The sequence below is a fragment of the Mauremys reevesii genome, linkage group 9, assembly GCF_016161935.1.
Source record: "Mauremys reevesii isolate NIE-2019 linkage group 9, ASM1616193v1, whole genome shotgun sequence".
Classification (NCBI taxonomy): domain Eukaryota; kingdom Metazoa; phylum Chordata; order Testudines; family Geoemydidae; genus Mauremys; species Mauremys reevesii.
The window spans coordinates 97842420-97861122 of record NC_052631.1 but is presented as its reverse complement, the minus strand read 5'-3'; the positions used below and the strand labels follow the sequence as shown (position 1 = coordinate 97861122).

General features: G+C 51.1%; 1 protein-coding gene across 1 annotated transcript; it reads right to left on the bottom strand.

Moving 5' to 3' along the window:
- Positions 1–7617: 7617 nt before the first annotated feature.
- On the bottom strand, positions 7618–10694 carry LOC120371391 (zinc finger protein ZIC 4-like). Its single transcript, XM_039487072.1, has 3 exons — positions 10388–10694; positions 8704–9001; positions 7618–7705 (listed from the first exon to the last, which is right to left on the bottom strand). The coding sequence occupies exons 1-3, from the start codon at positions 10623–10625 to the stop codon at positions 7618–7620; spliced, it is 624 nt and encodes a 207-aa protein (XP_039343006.1). The 5' UTR covers positions 10626–10694.
- Between the last annotated feature and the right edge of the window lie 8009 nt (positions 10695–18703).

Here is an 18703-nt window from a genome sequence, read left to right as displayed (position 1 = left end):
AAACTAACTCCAGCATCCAAGTCTACATTTAAGTGCTAATTGTTCTATTTTAATGTGGGTGAAGGGTATATTTAGGTAGGAACAGACATCCAGGTAGAAGATTCTCTCCACCCACAAGGTTAAATCCTGCCATCTTTACTCTTATTAAAGTCAAGGGGCCATATCCTCATCTTGGGTAAAGAGTCAGAGCTCAGTTGAAGTTTGTGACAATTTACCCTAGCTGAGATATGACCCAATGGGAGATTTGCTTGAGCTCAGGTAACAGTATCAGACCCATGCTGTAGATACATACATGCTTAGGCTACCAACTTCTTTTTCAACATGTGAGAGAGACCGCTGACTGCAAGTTAAAGTTAAGCATGTGCTTGAGTTCTTTGCTGGGCTGGGGCCAAATCCTGCAACAATTGGTATGGATACATTAGCAGTGAAAATGCAGCGTTCCCTCTGCACAGGTGGTCAGAGGAGCAGCCAACCTACTCTGAGAGAGTTTACCCCCAACAGTGATAAATGACAATGTATAACAAGGGGCCATATGCTGCTCTGTTACCCTGATTTCTTTGGAGTTGCACCAGATTTACACTGGAGTAACTAAGAGCTGAATGTGGCCTTGTGTGCGTCCATCAGAAACATCATTTCTTCTTTTGTATTAAGAGCATGTCTGTGTTAGAAATGCAGCTTCCTTTACTCTTCCATGACCAGAAACAATGTTTCTGTGTTCAGTTGATGCCCTATCGCTAACTTGCATTTCTGTCAATTTCACCTAGACACATTTATTACAAATAGCAGTTGGCAGGACAGACTGCAGTAATTGGGGTCCCTTCTGCTTTATATATTCACGCACCGATTCCATTGACACTACGCAGCCAAGTGGAGAAAGTAAGATTGCTGTAGACATGGTGAAATTAAATCTGGATCCTACCATTTATAGAGATCAATGGGGGTCAGCAGTACAGAATTTATGCAGTGTGCATCTATCTAATGCAAACAGCCACACAAAAACTCTGCAGCAGATCTAGCAGTAGGCAGAAATCTGCACTCTTTCTGCACGTGTTCACTGCCCCACCAATCCGGACTCTAACTTCTCCTCCCACATAAAGAAGACAACCCCATTTATATAAGGGGAGTTGCCCCCTTGTAATTGAAAGGAGAATTTGATACTTTGATCAAATGACTAGGTGTGTTAGAGGCTGGTTTAGGGTTGCAATTTTGAAAAAAAAAGTGGTCTGTTCTTTTTTTTTTTTTGCATTTGTTGAAGATTATTTATATCTTAGGTAAGTACGTATGACCATAGGATATGAGTTGTTTACACAGTGTTGCTAGCTCTCACAATTTTATTGTGAGTCTTTGTGGTAATTGGCATTTTTCATAAAGCCCCAGCTCCTGGGGTCCTGTGATTAGGTGACAATCTAGGCTTTCATTCTTTAAAACAGTTAGTTTCTTCTAGCCCTCGTGGTTGTGTAGAAAAGCTTAGTAATTTTAAACCCTGGTGCATACTAAAGGCTCAAAAACCAGAAAGCAAAGAAAAAAGAACCCAGCATGTATTTTAAGCCAATTTCATGATCTCTGGGGGTCCAACTCGTGATTTTTGAATGTTTTGGCCTGTTAATACTGTGATGAATTCTATAAATAAATGAATCAATAGGAAATAATTTTCTAAAATATGTCTAGTTATGTGTCACTTACATGGTTGCAGGTTTAAATCATACTAAAAATACCTAGTTTTCCTATAGCTGTATTCCTGTAGGTGTCCTCCCACCCACCTTCCTACATGGTCCTTATCAGAAATGACATAGTGGATAGTTCTCTGAAAACAGCCACTCCATGTGCAGCGGCAGTCAAAAAAGTGAACAGAATGCTGGGAATAATTAAGAAAGGGGTAGATAATAGGACAGAAAATATCATGTTGCCTCTATATAAATCCACGATATGCCCACATCTTGAATACTGTGTGCAGATGTGGTTGTCCCATCTCAAAAAAGATATACTGAAATTGGAAAAGGTTCAGAAAAGAGCAACAAAAATTATTAGGGGTATGGAACAGATTCCATATAAGGAGAGATTAACAAGACTGGGACTTTTCAGCTTGGAAAAGAGACGGCTAAGGGGGGATATGATTGAGGTCTATAAAATCATGACTGGTGTAGAGAAAGTAGATAAGGAAATGTTGTTTACTACTTCTTATAACATAAGAACTAGGGGGTCACCAAATGAAATTAATAGGCAGCAGGTTTAAAACAAACAAAAGGAAGTATTTCTTCACACAACACACAGTCAACCTGTGGAACTCCTTGCCAGAGGATGTTGTGAAGGCCAAGAACAAAACAGGTCTCAAGAAAGAACTAGATAAATTTATGGAGGATAGGTCCATCAATGGCTATTAGCCAGGATGAGCAGGGATGGTGTCCCTAGCCTCTGTTTGCCAGAAGCTGGGAATGGGCGACAGGGGATGGATCACTTGAGGATTACCTCTTCTGTTCATTCCCTCTGGGGCACCTGGCACTGGCCACTGTCGGAAGTCAGGATACTGGGCTAGATGGACCTTTGGTCTGACCTGGTACAGCTGTTCTTATGTTCTTATGACAGCAGAGGGGACCATTTTCTGCTGCCAAGAGCTAATTGTTATTTGCTGACCCCAGAAATATCTATAAAGCAACATTCATAGGGGGCCTGAATCAAACCTTTTTGAAGCCAATGGGAGTCCTTCAAGTCTATTCTGTTTATTTTCTCAACTCCTTCACCCCACTCCTGTTATTTCTTTCTTTCATTCACCTGTTACATCTTCTCTTTGAGCTTGTAAACTCTTTATGGAAGCTTAATCTGGCTGTGACTTTTAGGTGCTACCAGGATACAAGTGAAGTGATTCATGGTAATAATTCCTTGAATGGGCTTTGGGTCAGGCCCCCAGAGAGTCCTGGCTTTCCCCCCATACACACTTCCTCTGTCCCTTACCCATGTCCCCTCTTGGTGTCCTGGAGCTCTGCCCGGATTGTTTCCACATCACAGCGGTCTGGGGAGGCTAAGCATGGGCTCGGGTCACTACCTGCGACCCCGGGGGAAGATTGTGTGTCAGGATTTGGCCCTAAATACCTGGAGTCAATTGCACAAGCAAAACCCGCAAAGCAAGGGGCTGCTGCCGCCAGTCATACCCCAGCCTGCGGCCTGAGGTCAGGGCAGCGTGTTCGAACTAGTGCCCGTCACTGGGCGGGACTCTGTAGTGACCCCACCGCTTGTAACTTCGGAGCTCGCCCCTCCAGGGTGATAACGTGTCTCAGCACCAATCCCGCCCTCCGCCTAGGCTGGGAAATCAACTAGAGGCTGAGGCAGCATTGGCCCCTGAAGCTTCAGATTCCACCCTCGTTTACACCAGTGCAAATCCGGAGTGACTCCACCGCGGCCAGGGCAGTACCCGGAGCACATTCGGACGGAGACAGCAGGAGTGCGCTTGTCAGGGGCGATCTCGGAGTCTCCTGGCTGTTGTATTAACATGATCCTGGGGAGGGTGCTGAGAACTCCGGCTCCCCAGAGAGGCAGCGTCCGGACCCCGCTGCCGGTGTCACGGAGATGCGACGGGGGCGCCTCTGGGGCTAACAGCCGGGCTGCCGTGTGGCCGAGCGGGGCGAGCTCGGGCGGTGAGTGACGGGGCAGCAGCTTAGCCCCGGCCTGGCCTCACTCAGCCCCGGCCAAGCTCCCTCCCGCAGCAGCCTCTGCAGCCCTGCACCGGGCGTGCCTGGGCGCCTGCTTCCCCGGGCTCCGCCGTGAGCCTGGGGGCCGCCCTGCGCGGGGGGGCAGCTCCTTCCTCCGCGGGGCACCTGCCCCCCCCCCGCCAGTGCAAAAGCAGGTGGGGAAATAAACTCTTCGAAAGGGCCACGCTCCGGCGGTCCCACCCCGTGCGCTGCATCCCAGGGCCGCCCCGCCTCTGGGTGCGAGCTGCCCAGCCCTCCGTGGGGGAACCCCGAGCGCAGAGGGGTCCCGCACCCCGACAGTCCTGGGTGCCGAGAGCCCTGGGAACGATCCAGACCAGGGGCTGGGCCCTGGGTCACCCCTCCGGCTCAATGGGCTGGGGTGGGGGGTTCCTCTCCGTTGGACGCTGGGGGTGCGCTGGCGGGGGGGCTCCCCCTCCATTCCCCCCCCCCCCCCGCGGCTCTGGCCACAAGCCCTGAGGGCTGGGAACGACACACGGACACTGTTCCCCTTCCCCAGGGAAAGGCACTTCGGTGACCCAGGGGTTCCGGGCTCCCCAGCCTGTCAGGAGCTTGCCCACCACAAGCAGCGGGGGGCGGGGGGGAGAAAGCAAGCCGTGAGGTGAGCCTCCCCGAGGAGTGTCCACCGCTGGGTCCGCCGGCCAACACTGCGCTGGGGCCTGGGGCGGGGGAAGGTTCAGGGTGAGCTCAGCGAGCGGGTGGTAAAATGTTGTAGGGCATTTGGTGTGTGAAATAAAGGGCATAGTTGGGGGGGCTCTATCTATCCCCGTACATCCCACCGATCGATCTAGCCTTATACACCCTATCTATCCATCCATCCCCAGCCACCTCCTCCATCTATCCATCCATCCCCAGCCACCTCCTCCATCTATCTATCCATCCATCCCCAGCCACCTCCTCCATCTATCCATCCATCCCCAGCCACCTCCTCCATCTATCTATCCATCCATCCCCAGCCACCTCCTCCATCTATCTATCCATCCATCCCCAGCCACCTCCTCCATCTATCCATCCCCAGCCACCTCCTCCATCTATCCAGCCATCCCCAGCCACCGCCTCCGTCTAGCCATCCCCAGCCACCCCCTTTATCTATCTATCCCCGTACATCCCACCGATCGATCTAGCCTTATACACCCTATCTATCCATCCATCCCCATCCACCTCCTCCATCTATCTATCCATCCCCAGCCACCTCCTCCATCCATCTATCCAGCCATCCCCATCCACCTCCTCCATCTATCTATCTATCCCCGTACATACCACCGATCGATCTAGCCTTATCCATCCATCCCCATCCACCTCCTCCATCTATCCATCCCCAGCCACACCCTCTATCTATCCCCTACATCCCACCGATCGATCTAGACTTATACACCCTATCTATCCATCCATCCCCAGCCACCTCCTCCATCTATCTATCCATCCATCCCCAGCCACCTCCTCCATCTATCCAGCCATCCCCGTCCACCTCCTCCATCTATCTATCCATCCATCCCCAGCCACCTCCTCCATCTATCCATCCATCCCCAGCCACCTCCTCCATCTATCCATCCCCAGCCACCTCCTCCATCTATCTATCCAGCCATCCCCAGCCACCTCCTCCATCTATCTATCCATCCCCAGCCACCTATCTATCCATCCATCCCCATCCACCTCCTCCATCTATCTATCCATCCCCAGCCACCTCCTCCATCCATCTATCCAGCCATCCCCATCCACCTCCTCCATCTATCTATCTATCCCCGTACATACCACCGATCGATCTAGCCTTATACACCCTATCTATCCATCCATCCCCATCCACCTCCTCCATCTATCTATCTATCCCCAGCCACCTCCTCCATCTATCCATACATCCCCAGCCACCTCCTCCATCTATCTATCTATCCATCCATCCCCAGCCACCTCCTCCATCTATCTATCCATCCATCCCCAGCCACCTCCTCCATCTATCCATCCCCAGCCACCTCCTCCATCTATCTATCCATGCATCCCCATCCACCTCCTCCATCTATCCATACATCCCCAGCCACCTCCTCCATCTATCTATCCATCCATCCCCAGCCACCTCCTCCATCTATCCATCCCCAGCCACCTCCTCCATCTATCCAGCCATCCCCAGCCACCTCCTCCATCTATCTATCTATCCCCAGCCACCCCATCTATCTATCCTCATACACCCTATCTATCTATGTAAAGCACAGACTCTCCGCTAGTTTTCTATGAGAATTGCGTATTTTTAAAGGCTTTCCGGTTTTTCCAGCCTAATTACTCAGCGCTGGGTTATGGGAAGTAGGCTGCGGAACACGGTTTACTTTGGAGACATAGGGTGGCAATGCGCTGTCTGCCCTGAGGACAGAGCGTGGCGTTCTCCGTCTACTCACTGCCTGCCTGCAGCTGGTTGCCTTAGTTCTAGTCTTCAGGGCTAGTTCTGATCTAGAACCCACATGGCGCATAAACTCCGCGAAAGAGAGTTTGCCCCGACTCTGCTGGTATCTGAGGTAGAAGGTTAATGGGACGGAGGGTTTCTTTGTGTCCATTCGAGGTGTGAAGACTGGAACATCTGAACAGTCTCTGGATGCTTTTGATGAACTTGGGTAGTCAGTGTAGCAATTAGGGGCTGATCTCCTACCTCCGTACTTAGGCAAGGAAGGGCCTCAGGATCGGGTCCCTCAAAGAGCTTCAAAGTATCGGAATTTCTCATGCCCACCGATGCTAGTCAAATCGCTGCTTACGCCCAAAGAGTTACAGGCGCAAGTGTTAAAGGATCACAAAAATGTATTAATAACGCTTGATCCGGAGAATCTTTTATCTGTCTGACATGCAGTAAAATTGCCAAGAGCCTCCAAAGAGAATTGCTAATAACTGAAAGTCTGGGGAATCTGGCAAGAGTTGATTAGGAATTATTTTTATATATATAATATAGATTAAAACACTCCCCGTTTGCATGTTGTGTGCATATGAAAAGAGAAGCCGTCCATTGCCTTGCTGTGCTTTTCATTAGGGTGAGCCAAGCCATTGAGAATTGCAGTCACACAAAATCGTCAAAAATGCCAGGGTTCACCCCCCTCGCCCTCGCAAAGCGTGACTTTTAACAGATACTTTTAAGCTAGGAAGAGAAACCTGGCAAAAAAAGGAAAAACCATAGAGACAGATGGGGGTTGCCAATAAACTACTGCATTTCCAGTGATGGATTAGGGGAAATGATTTAATATCAATTTTCCCCATTGTGCTTGGGGGTGGGGGAGAAGAGAGGTTAATTCATGATTAGGGGTTTGGTGTGGAGAAAGTGAATAAGGAAAAGTTATTTACTTGTTCCCATAATATAAGAACTAGGAACCACCAAATGAAATTAATGGGCAGCAGGTTTAAAACAAATAAAAGGAAGTTCTTCACGCAGCGCACAGTCAACTTGTGGAACTCCTTGCCTGAGGAGGTTGTGAAGGCCAGGACTATACCAGAGTTTAAAAGAGAACTAGATAAATGCATGGAGGTTAAATCCGTTAATGGCTATTAGCCAGGACGGGTAAGGAATGGTGTCCCTAGCCTCTGTTTGTCAGAGGGTGGTGATGGATGGCAGGAGAGAGCTCACTTGATCATTGCCTGTTAGGTTCACTCCCTCTGGGACACCTGGCATTGGCCACTGTCCGTAGACAGGATACTGGGATGGACCTTTGGTCTGACCCAGTATGGCCCTTCTTATGGTCTTATGTTAGTGATTACAACTAAGCGACTTCAGTCAACGAATGAGCTGTTATTATCTAGATACTTACAACATTACAAGCTGGACTTGGAGCATTGGGCTCCATCCGCGGAAAACAGAATCCACAGATCTGGGTATCTACTGTCCAGCCCAGCTAACAGAATCAGTTCGTTTACTGTAATCTAGACAATTCCCAACCAATAACTGGCAACACTACATCTCCCTGTGACCAGACGTGCCAGAGCACATTCGGTGATTTATTTCAAACCGCGTGTCAAACATCGATACAAAACTCGCACATCTGGAACATAAACAGAGCACAGCAAGGAAACGGACAAAAGAACCCAATGAACATTAATGCTAAACAGTAAAACAACAAATCACTCTCGTAGCGCTGTAAATATCTCTCTCTAATCACAGCCTTACATTAATTACAACCCTCTTTCTGCAACGTCTCTATGAGGCTGCACGTGTAACCGGGACAGGCTCAACCCTCACTCGCCTAGAACGTGCCCCTGCGAGCCAAGAAGACGCGTTCGCCCCAGAACGAAACCGTTCGGCACACGGCTGATTGAAATCGGTGCGGGCTGGTTTCCTGGCTGGCGGATCGGACCCAGGCTTAGCTGAGCGTCTGTACGCACAGAACACACGTGTGCTGCGTAACACGTGTGTGTGAGTGCGCGGGAGAGAGACGGGCCTTTCGCGCAGCGCTTGCCAAAGACGCAGGTTCGGGTTCATGACGCGGGTGACCGATGTATTTCCAGTTGTTGCCGCCCTGGGGGTGGGGGGTGAGCTGATCTTGGCAGAGACCAGCCGGGCTTGGATTCCCAGGCCAGCATGCGGGAGCCCCTTTGGCTGCTAACCCCAGGTCCCAAGGAGCTTGCAGGCGTTTCTCACCCACCGTACGTGGACGGTCCGGGTCCCAGAGGGAGCTGCCGCTCCCCGGCGCTCGGCTCGGGCTAGGGGCTCCGTGGTTCAAAGCCTGGCGCGGGCAGGCGGGGGAAGGCTCCCTTCGGCCCCGGGAAAGTGACCCCTCAGAGCTCGCTGAGCCCTCTCCTGGAGGGGGGCGCGTTTCTTTCGGCCCTGCTGTGCCCTGGCTCCCAGCCCTTTGCGAGCCCGGCCGGGAGTGTGCATGGGCTGGGAGACCCGCGGGAGGGCACCTGGCGCCAGAGCTGGGGGCGAGCCGGCAGAGGGGTCCGTCTGGCCTCACGCCCGCTGCGGGAGGTGGCGTGGGAGGCGCCCCCTCTTCCCGGCTCCGGAGCGTCCCTCTCTCTGCCCTGGCACCGGGAGGGGCCACACCTGGCTAGACAAGCGGCAGGGCTGGCTAATGACTGGCAGGCGCCAGCCCCCGGCTCCTGCGGCCCCGTGGGCCCTCCGGCCTCCCGGGGCGTGGCGGTGGCGGTGGCTGGCTCCAGGCTGCGGTGCGTTTTCAGGTGTTTGCGCAGGGAGCTGGGGTGGGTGTAGGATTTCTCGCACCCTTTGACTTTGCAGCGATACGGCTTGTCGCTCGAGTGCACGTGGGTGTGCTTCTTCCTGTCGCTGCTGTTGGCGAACCTCCTGGCACACCCAGCGAATTCACACACGAACGGCTTCTCCCCTAGAACACAAACCCACATGCTCACCCGAGGCATCGCGTGTGGAAGGGGCACAAGAACGTGTCCGCGCGAGGCAACGCGTCATTTCCAGGAGCAAAAGAACCTACTGTTTGCAGAACCAGGGGCTTGTCTTCGCGCCAGTAACTTTATCTTTTTCAGTGACACCGTTCAGCAACCCAGCATTTCAGTGTGATCTGCAGGCTGGGGGGGGTGGGGGGGGAGGCTCTGCCAGATCAGCCATCACAACGTATGCCTTAACTGATGGCGCAAATAAATCAAATAATACCTAGAATCCTTCAGGTTTGGGTGATCAGCCTCATCATTAATACAGCGCCTGAAATCACTACCCCAATGCAAGACCTCGCTCTGCCTTCAGAGGAAGCATCACATATGTTTACTCATTTCTCTGGTGTCAGAATTTGCTGGCTTTGTCTGGGTAGATAGATGCAGTCAGACAGAGAGAGAATTTCCCAGCATGCCTCTAAAATTCTTGTTTTTTAAATATTTGTTTAACATTTCGATTTGTCCAAACTGGGGTCTAATGCAAAATAATCCTCGGTCGCATGTTACCCTTTCCGCACCGCGTTTCCTCGCCTTTTTTTTCTTGGCGAGGTGGAGATCTTAATAAAAAATTGTGGGCGCAGGGCCGTATTTGGGGGGTGGGGAGTAGACTTGAAGGGGGTCTTAAAAACGAGGGACACCGAAATCTAATTAGACAACAAGCTGGGGCAAAATTTGGTCACGTTAAGTATATTTTTACAGGAAAACGCGGAGGAAAGCAGACGCTGCTGAGACATTTCTTTCACTGCTAGTTGTGTCTATTTCTTCCTCCTAACAGAAAAATGACTTCCCTGTTTGTGTACTATGACATAATCACATGAAAGGAGACTCATTTTGTCAAGCGCTGTAAGGTTCTAGGGGAAGACAATGTCACTGAAACTGGAGTGTGGGGAGGGGCGGGGGCTTGTTACCTTCAGACAATATTCGTGTATTATTGACTGAAGAAGTATTAGGTGTGGGTGGGTTGGGGGTTTACCTTGGGGCAGTAGCCTGTAAACACAGAGTTTGAAGAGGCGGGGAGGGGAAATGTTAGTAAAAACAATTGTCCCTTGTTTTCAATTATGAGCCAGAAATACAGCAAAAAAATATTTCCCCAGTTATAATTAGCATCCAGAGGTAAACATATACCGCACATGCAACCACTCCGGGGGCTTTTCCATTCAAATGAAAGGAAAAATAATACTAAGGTATTATTTATTTGTATTTTATTCTGGTTGGGTTTTATTGCTATTTCCACCCTTCCAAGTTCAGGAAGCAAATGATTCCCCCCAACCCCCCGGAAAATCTACTTATTACTATTGCTACTTGCTACTTGCAGTCTAACTAACCTGTGTGGATTCTTTTATGTATCTTCAGGTTTTCAGCTCTTGCAAACACTTTCTCACACCCAGGAAACGGGCATAGAAACGGCCTTTCGCCTGTGTGCACTCTGATGTGGTTTATGAGTTTGTATTTGGCTTTAAAGGGTTTTTTCTCCCTAGCGCAGCCCTCCCAGTCACAAATATGGTTGGGCTGCTCTGGTCCTCCGACGTGCTCCATGGTGACGTGGTGGACTAGCTCATACATGGTGCTGAATATTCTGGAGCAAGCCTGCCTGGAGTGGCGTCCTTTGCTGTCAGCCCACTTGCAGATCAGTTCTTGCGGGTAAGGGAGAAAAGCGGCGATCTTTCTGTGGATTGCCAGGTTCATCGTCTGATGCCCTTCTAGAACAGGAGGGGCAAAGGGCGGCTCAGCCTGAGCTCCACTTACTGGGCTGCAATGGTGGGACCTGGTTCTCAGATCCATTGCCTGCCTTCGTGCCCCCTGCTCCTTAGAGTTTCTGGTGCTAGCTGCCTGCTTTGGCGAACCCTGGTTGTCACGTCCCCTGTGGCTGGGTGAGTCTAGATACATCCGGAACACGCCATGGTAAGAGGTTCTGGAGGAATTCTCAGCTGCAGCTCCGGGCATGGTGGGTCCTGGGGGGATCTCTGCTTATGGGCGAGCTGTCCCAGCTGGTGTCAGAGGCAGACCGGAGAGGGGAGACACTGGGGATCTCCAGCCATACACCGAGCCCGGTGTCAGAATCTGGCAAACTGTGAGAGGAGCCGAGTTTTAAGGAAGTGCCAGTGGGGTGCCCTCCATTCCCCAGTACCAAAGGTGGCAGCGCCATGCTGCGCTCGGTATTACCATCCCCAGGGTAGGGCAGCTAGTCAACCTCGACCAGCCTGTCATATTGTGAGCTAGGTAGGTGGATGGGAACCTCCAAAATTAATTAGCCCCCCTCCCCCCGATATTTGCCTACTTAGTGTCCATAACAAACACAGCCCACGTGAGCCGGGAAAAGGGGCGAGAAAGACACACACAATAGCCAGGCAAATTGTTAGCAACTCCAGCGTTTGGGGAGCTCGGTACTGTAACTATGCCCTCATCATTCAGAGCCCTTAAAGTGATAGGAAAAATGCATCTAAACATGCTGCCGTGTATCTATAAAAGCACAGCGGGATGAGCTGCTTTCCAGAGAGGGGCTTGGTGATTGGCTATGGCTTGGCATGATTGACAAGAGCTTAGTTTGGTAAAGAGAAGACACGCAAGCTTTCACAGCAGGATTTCTTTTCTAAAATATATCACACTAGCCTTTGAAAAGCGCCGCACACTCTCAGGGAAATAAGGTTTCACGGGCTTGCTTTCTAGTGCGCTGACATTTCTTTAAAACACAACTCAGATCAAAAAAAGAAATAAAATGTGTTCCAAACACAATGTTTTAATTAGTTTATTCTGTGCCTTCTGCTTTTATCTGGTGTCTATATCAGGGAGCCCCACCCTTTAATTAAAACAACCGCCTCCCTGTACAACAGCGCAGACAAATGCCTAACTTCCCCCTTTGTAGCTCCGAGCAAATGCAATGTACTGCAACTCGCGGATGCATTTTTTAAATAAACGTGGACGCCTTTAAAGCTAGACGGGAGTGGGCGATGGCTGCTGAAAACTTAAGGGGAGAAGTGAGATTACATGTGAAATTCTGCTAGTATCAATATTAACTTCCACAACATCTGCAGGACAACGGGAGAATATGTTGTGAGGCTCCTACAAAGGGAGCTTACATGGAACAAAGACACAGAATTGTCTTGATCTGGGATCTACATTTGAAATGCTACATTTTTTTTAAAGTGGCAAATGACATTCAAGCAAAGTTTCAATGCGCCCCGGTCTCGCCCAAGTGGGCAATCACTTTCCCCGTGTTTGCTTGTTTGTGAACCGTGCAGTGGTGACGTTCATTCTTTTCTGAAACAGGTTTCTCATTGCGCAACTGACACTTGGAAAAATGGTCCCAATATGATTGAATCCGCTCGGTGAACAGCACACTGGTTGAACAGCGCCTTAATTCTAGCCAGGGAAGCAGGTTAAGTGTTCTGCCTTACGTCTCTGAACCCGAGATAAAGCTACAAGGAAATAATCGGATTTGTTTTCTAGCTGAGGCATTCCTGCTTTTCCTGCTAGTCTACCTGCAAAAAACCAGCAAACAAACAAAGACCGAAAACTTTATCCTGACAACTTCTAATGCCTTTTGCAACCGACATTTGTTGATCCCTAGTCTGAGGCAGCGACACGGTGGTTCTAAACGAAAGACAAATGATTTGATTTATTCGTGCGGTTATAAAAATGTAACACAACACATTCTAGCAGAACAAAAGGCGGGATCTTGAAATGCTGGTAAATGAATTGGCTGGTTTGCTGTAATATAAATATAGATACGGTCCATCAAATGAAAGTCAGATTCTGAGTCGTCTTGACATAAACATTTCCGTTTTAAATACAGGGCTGACGGGCAATTAATGATAACACCGCTGGACTGATTAGTTTGTGTAAGTAACAATAAACAGGTCTACAGAAATTCACACATCAATGCAGCGATCGTAGGAAACCTTGAGCTTTTCTTACTCAGTTTCCTAGAAGAAAAACAAGATGTTTTGCTAATCTTTTGCCTTCCCCAGTTGGTTCTATTTTTAATTTTTGAAGAACAAATACACGAGCTTGAAAAATAATATTTTCAAATGAAAGTGGTTCACTAATTCAATTAAACCGTAGGCAAAGTGCAGAGGGAGCGAGGGACATTGCACTGAAGCTAATTCATCTTCCTTAGTAAACTAGGAAGATTGCTTTCAATCTACATTTGCTGCTGTCAGTATAAAATTAAGTAACTGCGTCTATCTTCCATGGACGTTGTTCCTGGTCCCGGTTCAAACACTAAATAGCTCATTTGGTAGCAGTAATAAACCCGTTATTTCAGGCATCCACAATCATCTTACAGGGTTTCCCAGGCTTGCTCGAATTGTCAGTGATGTGATTACTCCTAATCACAAACGAGAAATAGAAACAAACTGACATTCAGTAACAACCTGCTCCACACAAACACGGAACCTTTTATTTATCACGTCTTTCCCGTATCTTTTAACCCCTATGGCTGAAACCTTTCCTTAGCTCTCGAGTCTTACTAACTCCCGAGGGATTGCTTTTGGAGCGCATGCCTGGCAATTAAGACGTAGTGTGAATTGAAATCTGATTTCACTCCGTATTGCCATTCAGAAATATCTTTGCAAAGGAATAAAGGGGTGAAAATAAATCCCAGATCAACAGAAAGCCCTAAACACAGAAACCCAAATGGCAAAATAGGAAGAAACCGTTTCAAATCCAACAGGAAAGGCTACAAATATAGCAGAAGAAAAGGCTTAATTCTCCTCATATAATTGCGGGGGGGCGGGGGAATCTAAATGTATCATTTAAGTGTCACTGAATATTGAAGCACCACATCCGGAGTGACTGAGGCAGCATGTAACCGAGAACACTGAATACATTAAAACGATACTTCTGTGGGTTTTTTGTAAAACCTTAAAATATTCAACACGTTGTTTAAAAATGTCTTCCGTGACATTAGAAACTCGTTCGTTTCCTTAGCGGGTGCTAAATTATTTTGCTGGTACCTGAGAGCTAGTGAGATGGGGGAAACCATCTAGTTCCACCCAGTTCTTTGGGGAAACAAGGCGAAACCAAACAGGAACGGAGTAGGCAGGTGTCATGTTATGTCAAATACTCGGTGTTAGCGTAAGTCTGCCTCCGTGCTCCAAACCCACACGCCCCACAAGTGTCCTGGGCTGCCAGGACTGCCTGCAGGAATGGAGAGCAGCAACCTGAGGGAGGGCTGGAGGGGCAGGCACAGGCTGCGGGGATCCTGCCTGGCAGGAGGGCAGGACACAGCGAGCTCCGGGCCGGAGAGGGCCTGGCTCCGAAAGGAGAAGGGCTGGATCCTCGTCCATCCTTCTCTGGGCCCCTTCGCTGCAGCTGCTGGCCAGGGGATCAGGTGGGAGGGGAGGGCAGGCACCAGAGACCACCTGAGCCGGAGCCCTGAGCTGCCCAGAGCACATCACTCCCGGATGTGGGGAGCCCCACCGCACGGTGTGTAAGAACAACGTCCCCCCAGACCGGAGCTGTCACCCAGGGGTGCCCAGTCCCGGCCCCGGGCAGGCGGAGCGCCGGGCGAATGGCTGTTTTGCAGCAGCTTCCTCCAAGCCCCTGTCCGGGGCCAGGAGACTGCGGTTAAATAAACAGCTTCCCGCGGGGGGGAGGCAGATCCCGCCCGGCTTGGGGAGCGGCCGGAAGCCTCTGGTCGGATGCAGGCTGATTGCCGAGCTACCAGCCACAGGCCTGCAGCACGGACGCCTCTGCTTGTCCAGCTTTCACCCACGGGGCCTAGGCAGGAATTCCTGCTGCCCCTTGTAGGTCAGGTCAGGTTCCCTCGCCCACCCAGAGAAAGGCCTTTAACCTGCCCCGGGAGTCAGCTCCATCCCTCGGCTTCTTCCACTGCCAGCCCGCCTGGCTGCTGCAGCACCTGGGCGCCAATTGCCCTGACATTGGAAACGCAAATCGGGCAAAACGCCCGGGGTCTGGAGTGTCCCTGCCAGGAGAAACTCGGGAGCCCCCTCACACAACTGGGTCTCCCAGCTTCCGGTGCCTGCGCAGAGCGCCCATAAAGCTGGGCAGCGCCTTTGCAACTGCGGCCACACAAGGGGCTAGTGCCCTTTGCTCGGGAGTCACCCCCAGATCCGAGACAAATCCCACCCCCAGTTGCCTTATGCAATGGCCTGCTGCTGTCCATATGCAATTCGCTGGGGGCAGGATCGGGCCCTACTCATTAAAAGGCTGGGACCTTCTCTCCTAAATAGGTTCGGCTGGTCTGGGGCCCCTTGTGGTACCCCGGCCACGGGATGGGCCGCAGGTCAGCAGGGAGAGAGACTTTAGAACGGGAGGGTGGGAAATTTACACCTGTTGGTATGAACGGGAACGGCTCCGCGTGCAGAGCCAGAACAGGGGAGACATTGCGGGGGCCATTCACTCCTCCCAGCCGGATGGGGCCCGATCCTGCCAAACGGCTATCTGCTTCCTTGGGAGCAGGATCGGGCCCTTCTAGCGAAACATGAAGGGAGGACATCACGGTTTGTCTAAAAACGGTAAAGCTAGTGTGGTGTCGGGCAGGATCCGAGGGCGGGCTGGGGATTTCTTTCTTTCTTTCTTTTTAATTGAACGTAAGTTCCCAAATTCCTGATGCGTTTAATTTCCTTTTTCTTCATTGTAACCTGCTCTGCTTATTTTCGGTCTAGTATTTTCTCGTTCTTGGCAAATTCTAGGGTTTTTTCCCCGGTAGGTTTTATATTCCAAAGGGCCGGTGTGTGAGAGCTATTCTACGAGGGGTGCGTGCGTGTGTGTGTGTGAGGGGGGGGCTGGTAAGAGGCTGGGGGGGGATATATCCTGTTTGAAAGGTCAGCGAATACTAGAACAAGAGGCTGCACTTGTCCAACGCAGTTGCTCAGTGTCACCACCCCAGGCCCGGGTGGCTCCAGTCAAGTCCAGAGCTAGAGCCCGATTGCGAGGGTGACATTGGCGTGGGGGGGGGACTTCAGAGCCTGGGCGAGCTGGCGAGCCCCCCGCGTGACTCTGGAAGTCCGGGGTCCCGGGCCCAGCCGGGGCACAATGTGCTCTGCTCTGGAGCTCCCCCTAGTGTCAGGCCGCGCTCCGGCGCAGCTTGTTTTCTCGCCCGTCGCTGGGGTATTGCTGGCTGTTGCTCAGCCCGGGCTATGGGTTTGGACGGCGGCACTGGCCAGCGCCGAGTCCCGCGGGGCCTGCGGGCGGGTTTGGGCCGGGGCCACCACCACCAAAACCTCAGCCCTTCTCCTGTTTCCTGGGCCGGGCCCAGGGACCAGCCAGCTGCAGCGACTGCACCACGCCTGCTGCAGCCTGGCGGGCCGGGCGCTTGCACGGGGCGCTGGCTCGCCTGTCTGAGCACCGAGCCCGGCGAACTGGGGCGCACGGGCTGGCCGGGGGGGCAGGAAATGTGCCGCCCCCCCCCCCCAGGTTCAGAGACACGGGCTCGCGCTGTGCCAAAAACGTGACACGCGCCTGCACACTCCGCGGTGATTTCCAGTCCATCTCGCCACCCTGGGCTGGCTGCACTTCCCAGTTCGGCCCGGGTAAAACAGGGAAGCGGCCGCAGTCAGTCACAGGGAGACCAGGGCGGGGGGGTGCTGTTCACTATTAGCCGAAATCTGGTGTCTCCACCTTAAATCTCCCCTGCAGAGCTCCCGCCGCGGAGCGCAGAGCTCGCTACGGGAGGATGAGAAGCTGGAGTTTCGGTGAAGCGACCGCTCTTGTTCTCATTCAGGGACGGGGGAAATGACTTCCAGGAACACAATCAATAACCGGATCGGTACAATATTCGGTGGGACGCAAAAAGAAGGGCAAATAAAAGTGCCTATTTATTCTGCAGGCCTGTAATACCCCCTTGCTACACTCTCCCCTATCGCCTCTTCCCTCCCCGTCCTCCGCACACGGGCTCAGCCCGGCCTCCCCAGCTCCGATCTCCGGGGTGGGGGCCGGTACCTACCCTGCCCTGGGGCCAGCTTGCTTTTCTCCAGCAGCCGAGCCGAGCCCAGAGCGGGAAGTGAGTTCTGGGCGAGCCTGAGCAAGAGGAGCGGAGCTATTCTGTGGCCAGGCTGGGGGCTCGCCAGTTCACATGCCTTCGAGCCGCTTGGTGGCTCCGGTTGCCCCTCAGGGCTCAGTCACGCAGAAAGGGTCAATAAAGTGTGTGTCCCCCGCAAAAGAAGCAAGACAATAAAGCCACCCTCCAGGTCACAGGTCACCTCGTCACTGATTGAGATATTCGCAACTTTTTCCCCCTTCTGCTGAAAAGCTAAAGTTAGCCGGGGCGGGGGAGGAGGGAGCCGGAGCCTGAAAAGGAGACGGGCTTTTGATTCCGGCAACTAGAAAAAGGCATCTTAAAATAAGCAAAACTGCCCTTGATTTAGTAACCCTCGCAAAGCTGTCATGGCACGCAGGAGCCGCAAACCCCCCCCCCCCCCACTTGCCCAGGCAAACTCCTTGCAGAGTGAAAGAGACCTGATTTCCTTCCCCAGGGTAGGCACCTTTGATGTAATAGCCCCTTCTTTAAAACAAATCATTCGTGCCAGCATTTAGCCGGCAAAGAGTGCAGGGTGAACAAGCGGCCAGGATGCAGAAGTAACTTTTTGTTTTTGTCATTCATATTCTGAAAAACCGAAAAGCTAGCATGCTTGTGTGCTGTACTAACTGCATTGCCTGTGTGTGTGTGTGTATGTGTAAAAGACAACATAATCGGGGGTGGGGGTGGAAATGGGTACTCATTAAAAAAATGAATCTGTTGAACCCCAGATGCCTCTGTGTCAAATAATAATACGCGGGTTGTGCTCTAAAAATAATCAAGAAAAGGAGTAGATGGAAAAGCAAAATGTTTATAGCTAATAGCGTGGGGCTTTCAGGACAAATCTAGAGGTGATTTTTTAAATCGATGCGGTCAACGTAGAATTAAGGCACTGGCCGTGCTCCGAAGGGGTGGGGGGTGCCGTTGGTTTTTGCTGTCCCTTTATAAATGGATGTGGGCTCCCCAGCTGGGAAAGTTCCTAAAGTCAGAGACGTAACGCCCACATAACACTGAATCAACCGCTTAGAGGTTTTTCATTGGCATTTTTACAAACACACATACAGGATAGGGAAGATGAGACTCCTCAGAGGGCACCGCGTCTTGCAGAACGGAGTGACTCTAGTGGGCCCGAACAACTTTGTATTCAGAAATTAATTACCGTCGCCATGTTATGGTCCCCTGGCATATTCCACCGTAAGCACAAATACGGTAAATGCGCCCACCTCCGATTTCGTGTTTTGCCTCTGTAACTCGGAGGGAGAAGCTGCGCTCCAAGGTTCTCTGTATGGCATGAATGGTTTGAGCTTTGGGAAGAGAAGAGCCCTTTGTTTTCCCCGTTCATTTATTTTAGTATTAAGAATAATTGAAAAATGCCCCTCAGATTTTGCAACCCAGCGGAACCATCGGTTATTTTAACCTGTTTTTTGTTCCTGCCTGGATTAAAACAGAACCTAAACTTCGCCCAGAAGCCAAATACAGGAGAAGATACTGTAGTCAGACAAGAATTCCGCTCCTTTTAGTTACAGTATGTCCCTGATATTCTTCCAAATCGTCCGTCTGGCAGTTTAGCGATCTCTGTGTGCTTAGTGGAGACATTTGCTTACCTTTCTATTGCTTTCGCTTATCTAGGCTCTAGCATACAATTCATCCCGTGCATTTC